Genomic DNA, 16,242 nt, shown 5'->3' with positions numbered 1-16,242 from the left:
CCATAAGCTGGGCATGGGGAGGTTAGGGAACTTGCCTGATGCCCACAGGTAGTGTCAGAGTGAAGGGAACAGGAACAAATTTTCTAGGTGTTGCCGCCATTCCTGGGGAAGAAGTTCGGTTGTAACCAGCTGTGGAGAGGCAAGCGATTTTTAAATTACTCACGCCACCGCCCATACCTCTATTTTAGTCTCCCCCATCCCATATCCCTCTTTACTTTTTAATTTACACTCCTCTCCCTCCCGGCCCGTCATCTCTCATCCCATCTCCGTCTCTGTCCTCTTCCCGTTCTCCCTTCCCAAACCTGGCTTGGGGGTACGGAGGAGAGGGTGGTGAAAGATGGGGAATGTGACCGGGAGAGTGGAAGAGTGGGAAGTGAGACTGCAGTGGCGGGGAGGGGAGGGACCAGAGCCCATGGAGGGAGGCTGAGGCCAGGGCTGGGGAGAGCAAGTTAGAGTTGCTTACCTGAAAAGACCTGGTCACAACAGGAAGTTTCTCCTTGAGAATGGCAGTGACCCTTGTCAGGCTTGCAGGTGTGAGGCCTAAGTGGACAGAGCCAAACGGTTATGCCGGCTCCCTGACTAGAACATTTTTTATGAGTCTTTATGGTTGCCACAGTAATAATAACAACGAGTAGCAGCATAATGTAGCGGATAGAGAATGGGCCTGGGAGTCGCAAGGTCATGGGTTCTAATCCCGGTCCTGCCACTTGTCTGCTGTGTGACCTGGGGCAAGTCACTTCACTTCTCTGTGCCTCAGCTACCTCATCTGTAAAAGGGGGATTGAGACCGTAAGCCCCGCGTGGGACCAGGGACTGTGTCCCACCTCATTTTCTTGTATCCACCTCAGTTTTTAGTACAGGGCCTGGCACCTAGTAAGCACTTAACAAATACCATAATAATAATAATAATAATAATTCTTATTAATAATGACAATTATTGTTATCAACGATAGATACGTATTTAATAAGCACTAGGAAGAGGGAAGGAGGGAGGGAAGGTGGGAGGAAGAGAGAGAGAGAAAGAAGGAAAGAGAAAGAAAAACAAAGCTCTAAATCCAGTCGAAACACATCCAACAGCTTATAACTGCCAAAATAATTCAGTTTTATAGGCTCGGTAACTGAAACATTGAGCAGTTCGATGAGTTGCCTAAGAACAAATGATTAGACTGCAGAAGATCCAGGACTAAAAAGTTGAACACATTTTCCAGCCCACTACTCTTTTAAGATTATCCTGCTATGTCTATGACTCCATTTACCACCGCTGCCCTAAAATCTTTCTCCCGGGATTGAAGGCTGGCACCCACGGTTCCCGTGATTTCCCCCATCCTGGTGCCGTGTGAGGAGTTAACACTTCCTCCCTTGGCTTTCAAACCCTTTAGGGAGGGATCTTCTTTGAGGGACGACTGCCCGCTAAGGGACCAGTGCTGGATGATTGAACTCTGACTTAGCCTGCAAAAATAATGATTCCAGTTGAACAGTCCCCCGAATTGCCTTCTTTAATCTTGAATCTCTTCCTTTTAAATTGTTTTTGTTTGATAGCTTCACTTTCCTATGTTTTTTCTCTCTCTTACACTACAGGGATTATAAAAAACATGTTATGTTCTAGGGCTAATTGATTATTCCAAGATCAGCAGAACACTTAGTTGCTTTGTTCAGGGGCCTGGGGATGTTACTTGGACGCTAGATGGCAGGGATTTGCAAAGAATAACACAAGGCCGCCTATTCTACACCTAATAGAGCGCACCCAGTTCTGCTAAAACACACATTTTCACCACAGGTTTGGGATGAAGTGCCATTATGGAATTACAGAATGTCCATCCAACAACACGAGCCTGTTTGGACACCGTGCAGCTTCTATCTTTTTGGCCTGACCCTATCCTGAGCTTGCTGGATGTCAAGGCCACTCTCCTGCTGATAATAATAATGATAATAAGGATATTTGTTACAGGGCTTACAACGTACATGCTAAGTTCCGGGGTGGAGACAAGCAGATCGGTTTGGAAATATCCCTGTCCTACATGGGGCTCACAGTCTTAATCCCCATTTTACAGTTGAGGTGACTGAGGCACAGAGAAACGAAGTGACTTGCCCATGGCCACACAGCAGGCAAGTGGCGGGGCGGGGATTAAAACTCGTGACCTTCTGACTCTCGGGCCCAAGCCCTGTCCACTGTGCCATAATTGTGGCATTTATGAAGTGCTTACCGTATGCCAGGCACATGGTAGGAAGCAGCGTGGCCTAGTGGAAAGCGCACGGGCCCAGGAGTCAGAGAACCTGAGTTCTAATCTCAGCTCTGCCACTTTTCAGCTGTGTGACCTTGGGCAAATCACTTTAACTTCTCTGTGCCTCAGTTATCCCATCTGTAAAATGGGGATTAAGATTGTGGGAATATCCAACCCAATCATCTTGTACCTACCCCATTGTTTAGTGCAGCCCTGGCACACAGTAAGGGCTTGGGAAGCAGCGTGGCTTAGTGGAAAGAGCCTGGGCTTCGGAGTCAGAGGTCATGGGTTCGAATCCCGGCTCTGCCGCTTGTCAGCTGTGTGACTGTGGGCGAGTCACTTCACTTCTCTGTGCCTCAGTTACCTCGTCTGTAAAATGGGGATTAACTGTGAGCCTCACGTGGGACAACCTGATTACCCTGTATCTACCCCGGCGCTTAGAACAGTGCACGGCACGTAGTAAGCGCTTAACAAATACCAACATTATTATTATTATTATTATTAACAAAAACCATTTAAAAAAAATCACTGGGCTAGTGTCAGGATAAGCAGATGGCACACGGTCCCTGTCGCCCATGGGGCTCACGGTCTAAGTAGAAGGGAGGATGAGATTTTAATCTCCGTTTTCCAGATGAGGGAACGGAGGCACAGAGAAGTTGAGTAACTTGCCCCAGGTCACACAGCAGGCAAGTGGCAGAGTTGGGTTTAGAGGGCAAGTCCCCTGACTCCCAGGGCTGTGCTCCTTCCACCAGGCCATGACGGGATGGTCCGTCTTAAATGGGTTTAAAGAAAACTACCGCTTGATGGATTGAAAGAAATTCAGATTAAACACCTATTCAGTGAAGTTTTGGGATTAAGGTTTTGGCCAAGAGGACTGCTCAGCAGAGTGCTTCAGAGTGAAGGAAGGACCCTTGGAGCAGCTTTCTCTGGCTCTCTTTCTCTCTCTGATTGCCGGCCATCCCGCAATCAGATGCTCACTGAGATCCACTGAGCTCACTGAGCTCACTGAGATAGAGAAGCAGCGCGGCTCAGTGGAAAGAGCCCGGGCTTGGGAGTCAGAAGTCATGGGTTCGAATCCCCGCTCTGCCGCTTGCCAGCTGTGCGACTGTGGGCAAGTCACTTCACTTCTCTGGGCCTCAGTTCCCTCATCTGGAAAATGGGGATTAAGACTGTGAGCCCCACATGGGACAACCTGATCACCTTGTATCCCCCCAGTGCTTACAACAGTGCTTTGCACATAGTAAGCGCTTAACAAATTCCACCATTATTATCCTTCAGTGACCTCACTGTTCCTCAGACCTCTGGCCTGCAAACAGAGCAGGTCACTCCATGGGGCTGGGAACTTCTTTTTCCAGGCTCCACTGAGAACAACAAGAACATAATAATAACAATGTTGTATTTGTTAAGCGCTTACTATGTGCCGAGCACTGTTCTAAGCACTGGGGGAGACACAGGGGAATCAGGTTGTCCCACGTGGGGCTCACAGTCTTAATCCCCATTTTACAGAAGAGGGAACTGAGGCACCGAGAAGTTAAGTGACTTGCCCAGGGTCACCCAGCAGACCAGTGGCAGAGTGGGGATTCGAACCCACGAGCTCTGACTCCAAAGCCCGTGCTCTTTCCACTGAGCCATGCTGCTTCTCCATAATGACCAGAACGTGGAGGGACAATTGTGTCTCATTCCGCCATTAATGTTTTTTAAAAGACTTTGGTATACTGCAGAGAGAGAGAGAAGTGTGGATGGAGGTCTATTCACGGCACATTCATTTTCCCCCACTCTTTCAGATAAGTGATTGCTGGGGAAAAACTGCAGGAGGCCGAATGTTCATATCAGAGAACTCTCTGGCCCATGAACCACCTCTGCAGGGTAGCATTCCTAACTCAGAGATTGGCAGTGCGCCTCCAGATGGAATCACATTTTGTATGTTCATTTCTGTTTTTCCAAACAAACTGAGAAGGGTGATTTTGGTAAGATGGTCTACTTGTTTCGCCTCAGTAAAAATTGCTGTGGAAGACAGTGTGAAAAAAGAATACTAAAATCTTTCCTATGGGAATTCGTTCCTTTGACATCCCTAATAGGCATGATTGTATTTAGTTGGCTCTTCTAACCTTTCTCAGGTAATGGAGTGAAGTGTAACATTATGTTAATGAACAGGATATTAACTGTGGCTGCCAGTCTTCTTCACTTGTAAAATATAACCTATTCTGTCCCAGCCCGTAAATGGAGAAAAAGACTTTCAGTCTTTTTGCAAAATAATGAGGTTCATGCAGTCATATTTACTGAGCGCTTACTGTGTGCTAAACGCTTGGGAGAGTACAATATTATAATAATAAGCAGACATATTAGCCGTCCACACTGAGCTTGCAGAGGTTGGTTCTCCCTTATGTGAGGAGTAGGGTAGGTTCACTGTAAGAGAGTTACCTGGGGCAGAGTTTTTTGACCCCCAAATCCCTGACAAAGTCTCCGGTGAATAGGTGTGGAATCTGGGTCTTCCCCTTCTTTCCAACAAAGCCACCCGTCATTTTCTGAGTCATAATCAACCAAACGCAGGACATTTTTGGAACGCTACAAATAGCTTTAGCGACACCGATAGCTTTCGCCACGCAAAAGATGTGCCAAAATTTAGACCAGACGTTTTCCAACAGAGTTACAAGGTATCCTAGGGAGTCCGGCAACTCCAAGCCTCTTGAGGTGCTTCTTGGTAGCTCCTTTAATAATAATGATAATAATAATAATAATAATGTTGGTATTTGTTAAGCGCTTACTATGTGCCGAGCACTGTTCTAAGCGCTGGGGTAGACACAGGGGAATCTGGTTGTCCCACTTGGGGCTCACAGTCTTAATCCCCATTTTATAGATGAGGTAACTGAGGCAGCGAGAAGTTAAGTGACTTGCCCAAAGTCACACAGCTGACAAGTGGCCGAGCTGGGATTCGAACCCATGACCTCTGACTCCAAAGCCCGTGCTCTTTCCACTGAGCCACGCTGCTTCTCATAATGTGGTATACTTTCCCAACTGCTCAATAGTGTGTTACACTGAGTAGGCACTCAAATGCTAGTATTACTACTTCCACTATAATGCACCCCTGATGTGTAATATCAATAATAATAATGATAATAAGGAGAGTATTTGTTAATAATTGTGCTATCTGTTAAGCACTTACTGTGTGCCAGGCACTTTACTAAGCGCCGGGGTGGATACAAGCAAATCGTGTTGGACGCAGTCCTTTTCCCATATGGGGCTCACAGTCTCCATCCCCATTTTACAGATGAGGTAACTGAGGCCCAGAGAAGTGAAGTGACTTGCCCAAGGCCATGCAGCAGACAAGTGATGGAGCTCTTAAAAATATTAAGAGCTGTACCCAGCCCTCCACCCTGTGTTCCGGACATTACAAAACCATCTGATACTAACAGACCTGGGCTCTGTCAGGTATGTGATGGGGTGCTAACTGGGGTGCATTTGATAGGAATTCTTTCCAATTGCCTTCTATTTTCTTCGGCGTCTCCTCACCCACTCATCCTCCACAACGCATGTCAGGCTAACTCCTCTTCATGAGCTTAGTCCTTTCTCTCGGTTAGTACGGGACAGAGGCTATCTCAACATGGTCCTTTGGTTGGTGATGATTACCCTAATTTAAGTACTTTTTTATGGAAGGAGTCTTACGCCTCCCACCCTTCATTAAGAGAGAAAAATGGAATAAGAAAGCAATGTGTTTCTGTTAAGCCAAAAAGAGCTCTAGTTGTGGAAAAAAATAGCTCTAGTCTGAAGCCATAATCATTTTCTAGCCCATAAAATTGGATTTTCATTTAGTCTGTGCCGGGAAAATAGAAGCAACACCTCCCCAAACGTCCTACTCTACAGTCAGTCTGCGAGTCTGAGATCACATCTCTCTTCTATCCTTTCTCCTCCCTTTATCGACTTCTTCCAAGGAAATAATTCTGCAGTCCTTAAAGCAGAGTATATTCCCGTGAAGCTGGCATAGGAAGGGTGCTCTTGCTCCCCAGGTGGCAGTTTCTGGCTCCCAAGTGCCCTGGGCATCGCTTCCTACCTTCCAACCCTGCCTCCCTGCGGCTGGGTTAAAGCAGCCTGGAACCTGAGGAACTGCCAGGAGTTGGGGGAAAGAACAGGCCCTTTGGAGGCTCGTTAAGGGTGTAATCGATTCATCGAGTGCTTACTGTGGGAAGAGCACTGTACTTGCTAAGTACTGGCCGAGTAAGCTCCTTCGGCCCAGGGAACCTGATCACTTCTTTCTTTGGAACGTTCTCAAGCACTTACTCCAGTATCCTGCACCCGGTGAGATCTCAATTCATATCATTACTACCACTCCTGCTCTTCCTGGGGTTCTGGAAAAACAGCAGCCAGAGTAGGGGACCCATTGGATTAAGGATCAGGAGCACAGCTTTTCAGAGATCCTGCTAGAAATGTCTCTCTCAGGAGGAAACGAATTAGATAACTTTTGCATATTCCAGGAATGTGCAATTGCTGCTTTTGAAAAGGTCGGCTGGAAGGGGTTCTCAGGAAACGCTCGGGTGGCTCCTGAAATTCAATTAATCCCCCAGATGGGTCTTGAGAAGTATGATTTTAGTATTCAATTAACCAGTCATCGGGTCGTGAACGAGAAATGTCATATCCTTTAAAAACTTTAAAATAACCAGTGAAAGCTTTATGGCAAGGGAAAAGTTATTACTAGTTGTTACTGATGGCACATTTTTAATTTAAAAAGGGAGTTTGGTAGGAAAATCCTCTTTCCTAAAGAATGCCTTTAAAAGCAGCAGTAAACATATTTACTTAAGTGCTAATACTGTACATTATTAAATTTGGAAATGAAAAGTTTTAATTTATTGCTCAGCAATGAGTCTAGCGTTCTCCCCTGGGGAGTCATCTTGCACATTAAACCGTAGCCCAACTTTGCCTCCATAGTGCTTTAGGCAGCTTTCTAGTCTCAGACTTTCTTGCCAATTCTACTTCGTATTCTATTTAGATTCTATTTCAAAGAGAATGGCATCAGTTTCAAGGTGCTTCCCTACAAGGAGTTTTTGACTATCCTGGGGGTGGATTTGGGGTTACAGGTAAATAAGAATATAGGGTAATCAGGCTGTCCCATGGGAGGGTCACAGTCTTAACCCCATTTTACAGATGAGGTAACAGAGGCACAGAGAAATTAAGTGAGTTGCCCAAAGTCACACAGCTGACAAGTGGCAGAGCCGGTATTAGAACTCACGACTTCTGACTCCCAAGCCCGTGCTCTTTCTACTAAGCCACGCTGCTTCTCAGAAGGCTCCCAGCTTCATGTCCCCTGATGGGTTGGCAGAGGGGAAACAAAACATGGCATTCTTCCTCCCTTTGTCCCCCAGGAAAACATACTCTCGCATGACACCTCCATCACATACCTGAATAGAAACCGTGATACCCTGGTCTTGGCAACTCCAAATAGAGAAGAGTTAGAATTACTAGCAAGTCATCGACCGTTTGGGCTACTTGTCAGATTTTGTTCCAAAACTTGTAATTTCACTCCAGAAAGAGTGCAATGGAATGATCCAATTGCTATAAAATGCCAAGTTGACAAGGCAACTGATGCAGATGGACCAAATATAAGCCTTCCAAGTCAATACATCACCATAATTAGAGTCACTGACCCCTAAGACCACTCAGCAGGTCACCGCAGGAACATTTCACAGTCGAGTGGGCGGCTGAGATGCCTAGATCACAGTTCGTAACGCAATTCACTGCTGCGGCTTCTGACCGAAGTTCTGAGAAAGAAAACGTACACTGAACTTCAGCATCTAGCGGCTCTTCGGTTCTAACAGCCTCCATCGGAGCACGTTGGCTTTCCTGCCTCTACCAAAGGCACAGTAAGTTGGGCAGAGGATGTGCTATAGGGGCCAAGTGGGTAGAAGAGTCCATGGACAGAAATTGGATTCTCCAAGCTTTCCAGTATTGCCTTCTGGAAGGACAACAGAAGTGAAATTAGATGGCAAAAGGGAATCGGGCATGGAGGCTTCTCAGACTAGTGGACTAGTGGACTAGTGGACACAATGGTCCATTAGAGCTAAAGGAATGATAAACACGCCCAAGAAGAGAACAACAGAGTCCGCTGCGTCCTTTGGAGGCTATGACTGGAGGTAGGTGGCTGAGCCAGAGAAGCTTAAAAGTTACCCTCAGGTGGTTGATGAGGGAAAGCAGGGGGCTTTGGGTAGGGACTAGCTCTCATCAGCATTCAGGCTGAGCAGGCCTGGTTTCCCTTCCAGCCCCAGTGTGATACACAGTTCATTCGATCAATAGTATTTATTGAGTGCTTACTATGTGCAGAGCACTGTACTAAGCGCTTGGAATGTGCAAATCGGTAACAGAGACATCCCTCCCAAGCTCCTACCTCGTTGTGAAATTGCAGGATCAGTCCAACCAGAGCGCAAAAGACATTTGTCAACCGGAGGGTCAAAATGCTAAAAGTAGCGGGAATAGGGAAGCAGCGTGGCTCAGTGGAAAGAGCACGGGCTTTGGAGTCAGAGGTCATGGGTTCGAATCCCAGCTCAGCCACTTGTCAGCTGTGTGACTGTGGGCAAGTCACTTAACTTCTCTGAGCCTCAGTTACCTCATCTGTAAAATGGGGATTAAGACTGTGAGCCCCACGTGGGCCAACCTGATTCCCCTGTGTCTACCCCAGTGCTTAGAACAGTGCTTGGCACATAGTAAGCGCTTAACAAATACCAACATTATTATTATTATTATTACCTCAGTTCCAGTCACTGGTGGTCAAATAATAATTATGGTATTTGTTAAGCGCTTACTATCTGCCAGCCACTGCATTAAGCGCTGGGGTGGATACAAGCAAATTGGGTTGGACACAATCCTACTGGAGTCTGAAATGATCCAGTGTGCACATGCAGGCCAGTCGATATAGAACAAGTGCACACGCACGTGCTAAAGATTTTTAACTTTGGGGTGTATGCTACCCTCGATGGACCTTTTTTATTCAGTGAACTGTTTTATTACGCAGAATCCCCTTGCCGGGCCCGAGATATAAGTATTCTGTTTGAGAATCGAGCCTGAGATTCCCGGATACTCAAATAAAATATCATTCTCTCTGACACAGCTTAGTGGATTTTGCTTAATATTACGGTTAACTGGATAAATGAAAGATAACCCAAGATAGTACGGTGCTCTGCACACAGTAAGCTCTCTATAAATACGATTGAATGACTGACTGAATGAATAACCCGACACTTATCTCCTATGAAAGGGGTCACTCCTGTGTGTCAAGATACTTCCCCTCTCATATCTAGGGCCACAGTTTCAAGATACGCATTAGGCTGTCACGTGTTTCTGAAAGAGCGAGAGAGGAAAGGAGCGATGGAAGGTAGATTCAGGGGTGGGGGCAGGTCAGGTAAGGTATCTTTAGGCCGTCCTGCAGCCGGGCACAAAAGACCATTCAAAACAACTTAGTTCAAAACAGAAAAGAGAGTCAGGTTAGTGATAAACACAAATAACATCCTCAAATTCTGAGCATCAACCATACATGCTATCTAGCCAATCCAGTCCCAGCAAAGAGCTCTAACATTTAGTGGAGGTGAGGAATAAACTCGGTAAACATAGCTAGAGCCACGGCGAAAAAAGACGCAGAGAATGGACGTCTTCAAGCTGGGGGATCTGCCGGCGCAGCGCAATCCAAAATGGCACCGAGCGGAATGACGTTCAGAGTGTTTCGAGGTGAGGCTGGATGATTTTCAGAACTTGTATTAGGAAGTGAATCAAAATCCCAAAGTAGCTGACAGAGTCTCACTCTCTCAAGTTAGCCATGAAAAACAAATTGCAGGAATGAAGTCCTGTGCTATTGCTGCGGGTCAAAAATTCAATCTTGATTGTAAGTACTGCTCTTTCAGCAGATGATTTCTCTTAGGCTTAAGATAATGTTTTGGGGGCAAGGGTCTATGACAATATGAAATGGTTGATGCTAATGCACTGTCTGTGTGACTTTTTATTGCTAGGGCGGTATACTGGTAAAAGGAGAAGCAATGTGGCCCAGTGGGAGAAGTCTGGGAGTCAGAGCCCCTAGGTTTTAGCCCTGGCTCTGCCACTTGCCTGCTGTGTGACCCTGGGCACTTGCCTCGGTTTCCTCATTTGTATTATGGGGATTAAGTACCCATTCACCCTCATAATTAGACTGTGAGCCTTGTGTGGGACAGGGGACTGTGTCCACCCTAATTATTTTCTATCTACACCAGTGCTTAGTACAGTATCTGACAGAGAGGAAGCGCTTAACAAATACCAAAAAAACCCTCCCAATAAAAGTAACCAAAAAGCCCTGCTCTCCCACGCTCCCCCTCCCCTTTCACACGGCAAGAGGCGGGAGAGTTTCTCGAGACTGTCAGCCCGTCTGGCCCTGCTGGGTAGAGACGAGCCGAGAAAACAATGTACTACTGAGGCAGGGAGGTGCCTGATGCAATTCTGCTGCCCAGGACTGCTCCTCCAGGGAGACAGACTGCCCGGGCACCTCCCTGAACATCAACACGGCTGGCCACACCTGGCTCTCGTCTCTGCTGGCGGGCCAGGCCGATGTCTAATACTTGAGGAGTGCATCGTTTCGGGACCTTGCTGTGGCCCGAGGGTTTCCTTGTTATGCTAGACAACAACGGTTACTTTTAGTCTCTATTTCAAAATCCCATTTACCATCTGAATATGTGGTTGTAGGACCAGAGCTATCGTTTCTGATTTCAAAACCTGTCACACTTCAAGAAATGTTTTGCCCAAATGCAGCAATGATGCTGAAGGAACACTGCTGACCCCAGGGAGCTGGATATTCTTCCCTGGCAGTCATCTTAGTCACCTTTAGCCACGGCAGGAATTGAGTTCACGGAAGAGTGTACCGATGGTGATTTTCTATATTACCTATTCTAGGGGCCTGAAAAAAACACTGCAACAGTAACGAGCCCGGTTTAGAGGGCGCGGACTTAGATGTTCCGAGTGAAGGCGAACAGCATTAGTGGTTCTCATTTTCACTCTCCGACACATTGGTTTCAACTTTCCAACATTAGCCCCTTTTGTGGCATGAGCTCCAGGGAAGCAGGCAATAAATCGACAAGGGGCCCAGGGGAGCCACAAGGTACTGAAGAAACAATTTTGGAAGCCATAATGGGAAATTTAAAAAGGGCTGGGAGGGCAAAGTGAGAGAAGTTGGAGTTGGATTCAAGGGAAGAGGGTGTTACCTGGTCACCGGGCGGCGATCCCAGGGACGGTCGACGGGTCCATCTCACTTCCGGTGCGGTCAGAGCCGGCTACCCTATCGTGGAGCCTCTCTGACAATATAAATGCATGAATGTATTCTCTATTCCTACTCGTGGGACCCCTTTCTCCTCTTCTCCCACCACCAATCTCTTGCTCACATCCTCCTGCCTGCCTGGAAATTTCCTCCTTCACCCCCGGCAGATGACCGCTCTCTCCACCTTCAAAGCCCTTCTGAAAGCACATCTCCTCCAGGAGGCCTTCCCTAATTCATCTTTTGTGTCCTCACCCTATTCCCCCCTCTACTGAGCCCTCTGCCTTCCACGTGCCCTGAGCACGTGGCTACTTAATTAACCACTGCCCGGTTGGACTCCTGTTGATAATTTTAAACACAGTTTCCTCCCCCCCGATTTGTGTTTGAATTTAGTCTTTGTTTCCCCTGTTGGCTGTTAGCTCCTTGAGGGCAGGGATTATGCCTATTAACACTACTGTACTCTCCCAAGCACTTAGTATAGTGTTCTGCACAGGTTATAGTTTAACAGATACTATAGAATGACTGATTAAATTTAATTATATTACCCTTCTATAATTGAGTACACAATTCTGGTAAAAAATTGGGTTATCTAACCTTGGTTCGGGCCCGAGTTTCCCATTCACAACATTGTCCCCGTGCCAAAACTGGGTATCTGAACTTGGTTCAGGAACCGATCACCCATTCGTAATGCTGTCCTTACGGGAAAATTGGTTCTGACTTACAACTTTTTGACTCGATGCAGTTTTTCAGGAACCAGTCGGGTCCTAAGTCCGAAGACTGCTTGTACTTCCAAGGAATACCTTACGCCTGGGAAAATCCAGACCAACTGGAGGGAGGAAATTTGAAAGCCAAGTCAATTATATTTTAATCATTTTCTGTATTCACCATAGAGGGTAGGCTGGGCTTTGGGTTTAACAGAGATGTATTAACGGATGGGCCTCTGGGCCTAGGCGAGTTTGTTGGACAGGATTTACTTAGAGCAGTTTTTAATAGGGTTCAGCTCACGTGCAGCATAAAATTCTCTGAAGCGTTCCTCAAAGTAAGAGACAGCTCAAGCAGCCCATCGGAGTGGACAAAAGGAGGGTCCGATCTTATATTTCGATTTCTGTATATGAAACAGATTTTTTGGCCATACCAAGTCAATCAATTTCTCCTCCGGTTTTGGATCTCGTTCATTTGATTCAATCGGGGACCATTTGAAACCCCAGACGATAAATTATTTGGGGTAAATCTGGATAAAGACCACAGCTTTCGCAAGATTCTCTCTGGGCTCATCTTTGCAAAAGAAGCTGGGAATACTGAGGAAAAACCTCCTGTCTTCAGAGCAGAAACCAACCTTTTATTCCCTGGGATTGTCTTTCTAGAAATTACCCGTAGCTCCTGCTCTCAGACCCTTCGCTCCACTGTGCCGGAGATGCTGATTTGCTGTTCAGCTGTAGCCTGCTCTCTGAAAGCACCGCAGTTAGCAACCAAGCCTGGGTTTTCACGACTCTGGGGGGTCTAGAAAATAAGCAGCGAGTAACCGGGCAATATGAACAAAAGTCAATTTATTATATATATATTCTCTAGTAATTTATAATAGCCTCTTGGATTTTAAACATCTTTTTGCTCTTTCCAATGCTTAAAAATTATAATTTTAAAACATTAAATACTGTTTTATGTACATTATGATGTCATTTTCTTATTTCTACACCGAATGGGGTGGTCCTCCACGTATAAACCTGGAGGGAGGAGAGGCAGGATGTATTTATTATTTCTCTGACTGTGGTATTTAAAAGGTCAACAAATATAACTGTAGATTAGACTATATGAAAAATAGCCGACCGTCATGACCTTCTGGTATACTTCTTATATATATGTGTACATATATATAAAAACAGAATTCATCTGATCAACTTTGTCAATTGTCAGCTAATGCAACTTTTTTTTTAAATCCTTGTTCTTTTATATAAAATAACAATATACAGAGAGTGGGGTTTGTTACATTTGTTCATCCTACACATACGGTAAATAAACGTTTATGTATGGCTTTGCAAAGGTAGGTTATGAAGTGACTTTCAGACTTTATTTATTTAAAAGCATCTTAAGAGACCGTGTTAGTGTGCTTACAATAGCAGCCATGGTGGTTGAATGTCGAGCTAAGAGTTTAACGCTAGGGTCACCGTTGTTCTGGCCTATTGCTGCCTGGGCAGCTTTCAGAAGGCAGATGTAGTTTATCACCACCTCCTTGATCTTGGCTACAATTTCCTGCTGCTGTGTTTTCGAGTTCACGACTTTAACTAATCGCATGCAGGCTTCTGTTAAGCAGCAGAGGACTTGAAAGCTGGAAGTCATAGCTAAAAGCATTTCCTCGGGGCTCTTCTCAGCCATGGCCAGCTGCCTGCAGGCACTTCCCAACTGCCTCGACTCCACAGATAACAGCTGTTTGTACCGGGACAGGTCGAGGATGTCGTAGGCTTCGGGACGCGCCTCTCCTCCCTCCCCGACGCTGCCGCGGACCAGGCAGAGGAGCTCGTTGGCGTCGTTCTGGGCGGCGAGGAACCCGTCGGGCATCGTGTACGTGTTCGCCTTCAGCACGTTGATCCTCGCGATCCGGGCGTCGAAAGCCAGACAGCCGAGGCTCCCGTCGGCCCACTCCCCGGGGTCTCCCGGCCCGCCGCCCCCACCGGGGCTGAGGTGACAGGGCTCCCCGGCGGACACGGCGACGGTCCTCTCCATCTCCGGGGACGGGGACGGACGGGCGGGTCCCGACGCCTCGTTAGATATTTGCGGTCGGTAGAGGCAGGCGAGCTGGCGGCCGCCTCCGCCGTCGTCCTCGTCGTCCTCGTCGTCCTCGTCCACCTCCCTCCCTCTGCTCAGGAAGCAGTAGCTGAACGGGCCGCGGCACCCCCAACCTCCGGCCTCCGGCCTCCGCGGGGGCAGCGTTCTGTACGGCTTCAGGACCTTCTGGGCCCACCCCACTGAGGACTTGCTGTTATCTTTACCTCCCAAGCTCAAGTTCAGAGAACTCTGTGAGTGACTTTTGGTCAACTTCTGGCCCAGCGGGAGCTCGGCCCTTTTTTCTGACTTGGACCCGTCTGCCTCCGGGATGTCCGGGCCCTTCGAGTGAGCCATCCGCTTCCGTCGCTCGAGGAACATTTCAAAGCCCGGAGATCCCGTAATGACGCTGCTGCTGCGCCTCAGTAGGCTTCTGCTGGGCGGCACCCTGAAGCTTCCTCCCCTCACGTCGCGTGGCTGGAAGCTCACCGCTGCTCCACAAGCCTGCTTCACTGTGGGAAAATCTTTAGAATCGTGGTTTTGACTTGGCACCTTGGATTCGGAGTGAATGTTGGATGACAGCATAATGGAATCAGCTTTTGGATGTTGAGAAAAAGCCGAAGGCATGCCTCCTCGTCTTCCTTTCCCAGGCTCTGTGAAAGCTACACTAGGGGTAGTAGAAAGACAGAGAGAATCATTAAGCATCTCCCTGACACTATTTTTACACTCAACCAGGTAGCAACCGTAGAGCTAATAATAACAACAATAATGATGTTATTTGTTAAGCGCTTGCTATGTGCCAGGCACTGTACTAAACGCTGGGGTGGAGAGAAGCAAATGGGGTTGGACACGGTCCTTTGTGGGACTCACAGTCTCAATCCCCATTTTACGGATGAGGTAACCGAGGCCCAGAGAAGTGAAGCGACTTGCCCAAGGTCACGCAGCAGACAAGCGGGGGAGCCGGGATTGGAACCCCTGACCTTCTGACTTCCAGGCCCATGCTTCATCCACTGCGCCGTGCTTTTCTCTAAGGCGAGCGTCCGGGGGAAATGGCTATACGTTTGGGTGACAGCTTTGACCTTTTGATAAAGAAGGGGATTTTCGAAACCCATCATTCCAGTTAAATGGACTCACTCATAACTGGGACCAGGGACGAAGCAATAAGACGGAATGCTAGAATCAGATAGGGGTATTTTCAGGAATTAATAATTATGGTATTTGTTAAGCGCTCACTATGTGCACAGCACTGTTCTAAGCGCTGTGGTAGATACAGGGTAGTCAGATTGTCCCACGTGGGGCTCACATTTTTTTATCCCCATTTTTACAGATGAGGTAACCGAGGCACAGAGAAGTTAAGCGACTTGCCCAAGGTGACACAGCAGACAAGTGGCGGAGTGGGGATTAGAACCCACTACCTCTGACTCCCAAGCCCATGCTCTTTCCACTAAGCCACGCTGCTTCTCTATTTATGCTGTGCCACTCACTAAAGAAAGGCTTTACCCCCTAAGAAATCTTTTCAGCCTTATGCTTGACACAGTTTTCCGGGTGGAGCGTTGCCAGTGACTCAATTCAAAGAATTCTATTCAGAGTCGGTACTGGTCTCCTATAGGTGGTGTCACAGAGGTTTGAGGGGATGGGGGCAATGGGGTGCTACTATGTTGAGCTGACGATGGAATTACGACTTTACTCTAGAGTACGTGTTCAAATTAAACCACTGGCTTGGAGAATCAAATCATAAGATTTCCCGCATTCCACTGTCACAAAACTTCCACCTGGCAAGCCATGAAAGGAGGGGTTTGTGCTGAGAAAGTAAGATCCCTTTACTTGAGGGGACTTGCGAAAGCACTGCATTATGGAGAAAAACACCAGAAGGAACCACTGTTTATAGCCTTCTAGATTAAAGGTCACCTTCAGGCCACACACTTTTATTCGCTTATGGACAAAGTAAGTTGAAATTTCCCTCTAAGGAAGCTGGACCAAAACTCGTGATATATTCCACAAGCATAAATCA

The 16,242-nt window shown here is 47.1% G+C and overlaps 1 protein-coding gene across 4 annotated transcripts in view; it reads right to left on the bottom strand.

The window, feature by feature from the left end:
- Positions 1–13,001: 13,001 nt before the first annotated feature.
- Positions 13,002–16,242, bottom strand: part of FRMPD4 (FERM and PDZ domain containing 4) — a 274,830-nt gene continuing 271,589 nt past the window's right edge. For 3 of the 4 annotated variants that reach the window (XM_029079950.2, XM_029079951.2, XM_029079952.2), the window contains one exon: positions 13,002–14,893. In XM_029079950.2, the coding sequence (XP_028935783.1) occupies positions 13,539–14,893 (1,355 nt within the window). In that variant the 3' untranslated portion in view covers positions 13,002–13,538. Of the gene's footprint in view, positions 14,899–16,242 lie in introns of all 4 variants that reach the window. The other variant, XM_029079953.2, reaches the window with a different exon arrangement.

The sequence above is a fragment of the Ornithorhynchus anatinus genome, chromosome 15 (assembly GCF_004115215.2).
Source record: "Ornithorhynchus anatinus isolate Pmale09 chromosome 15, mOrnAna1.pri.v4, whole genome shotgun sequence".
NCBI lineage: Eukaryota > Metazoa > Chordata > Mammalia > Monotremata > Ornithorhynchidae > Ornithorhynchus > Ornithorhynchus anatinus.
The sequence above is the reverse complement of the archived record's forward strand: the minus strand, read 5'-3'. Positions and strand labels throughout refer to the sequence as shown.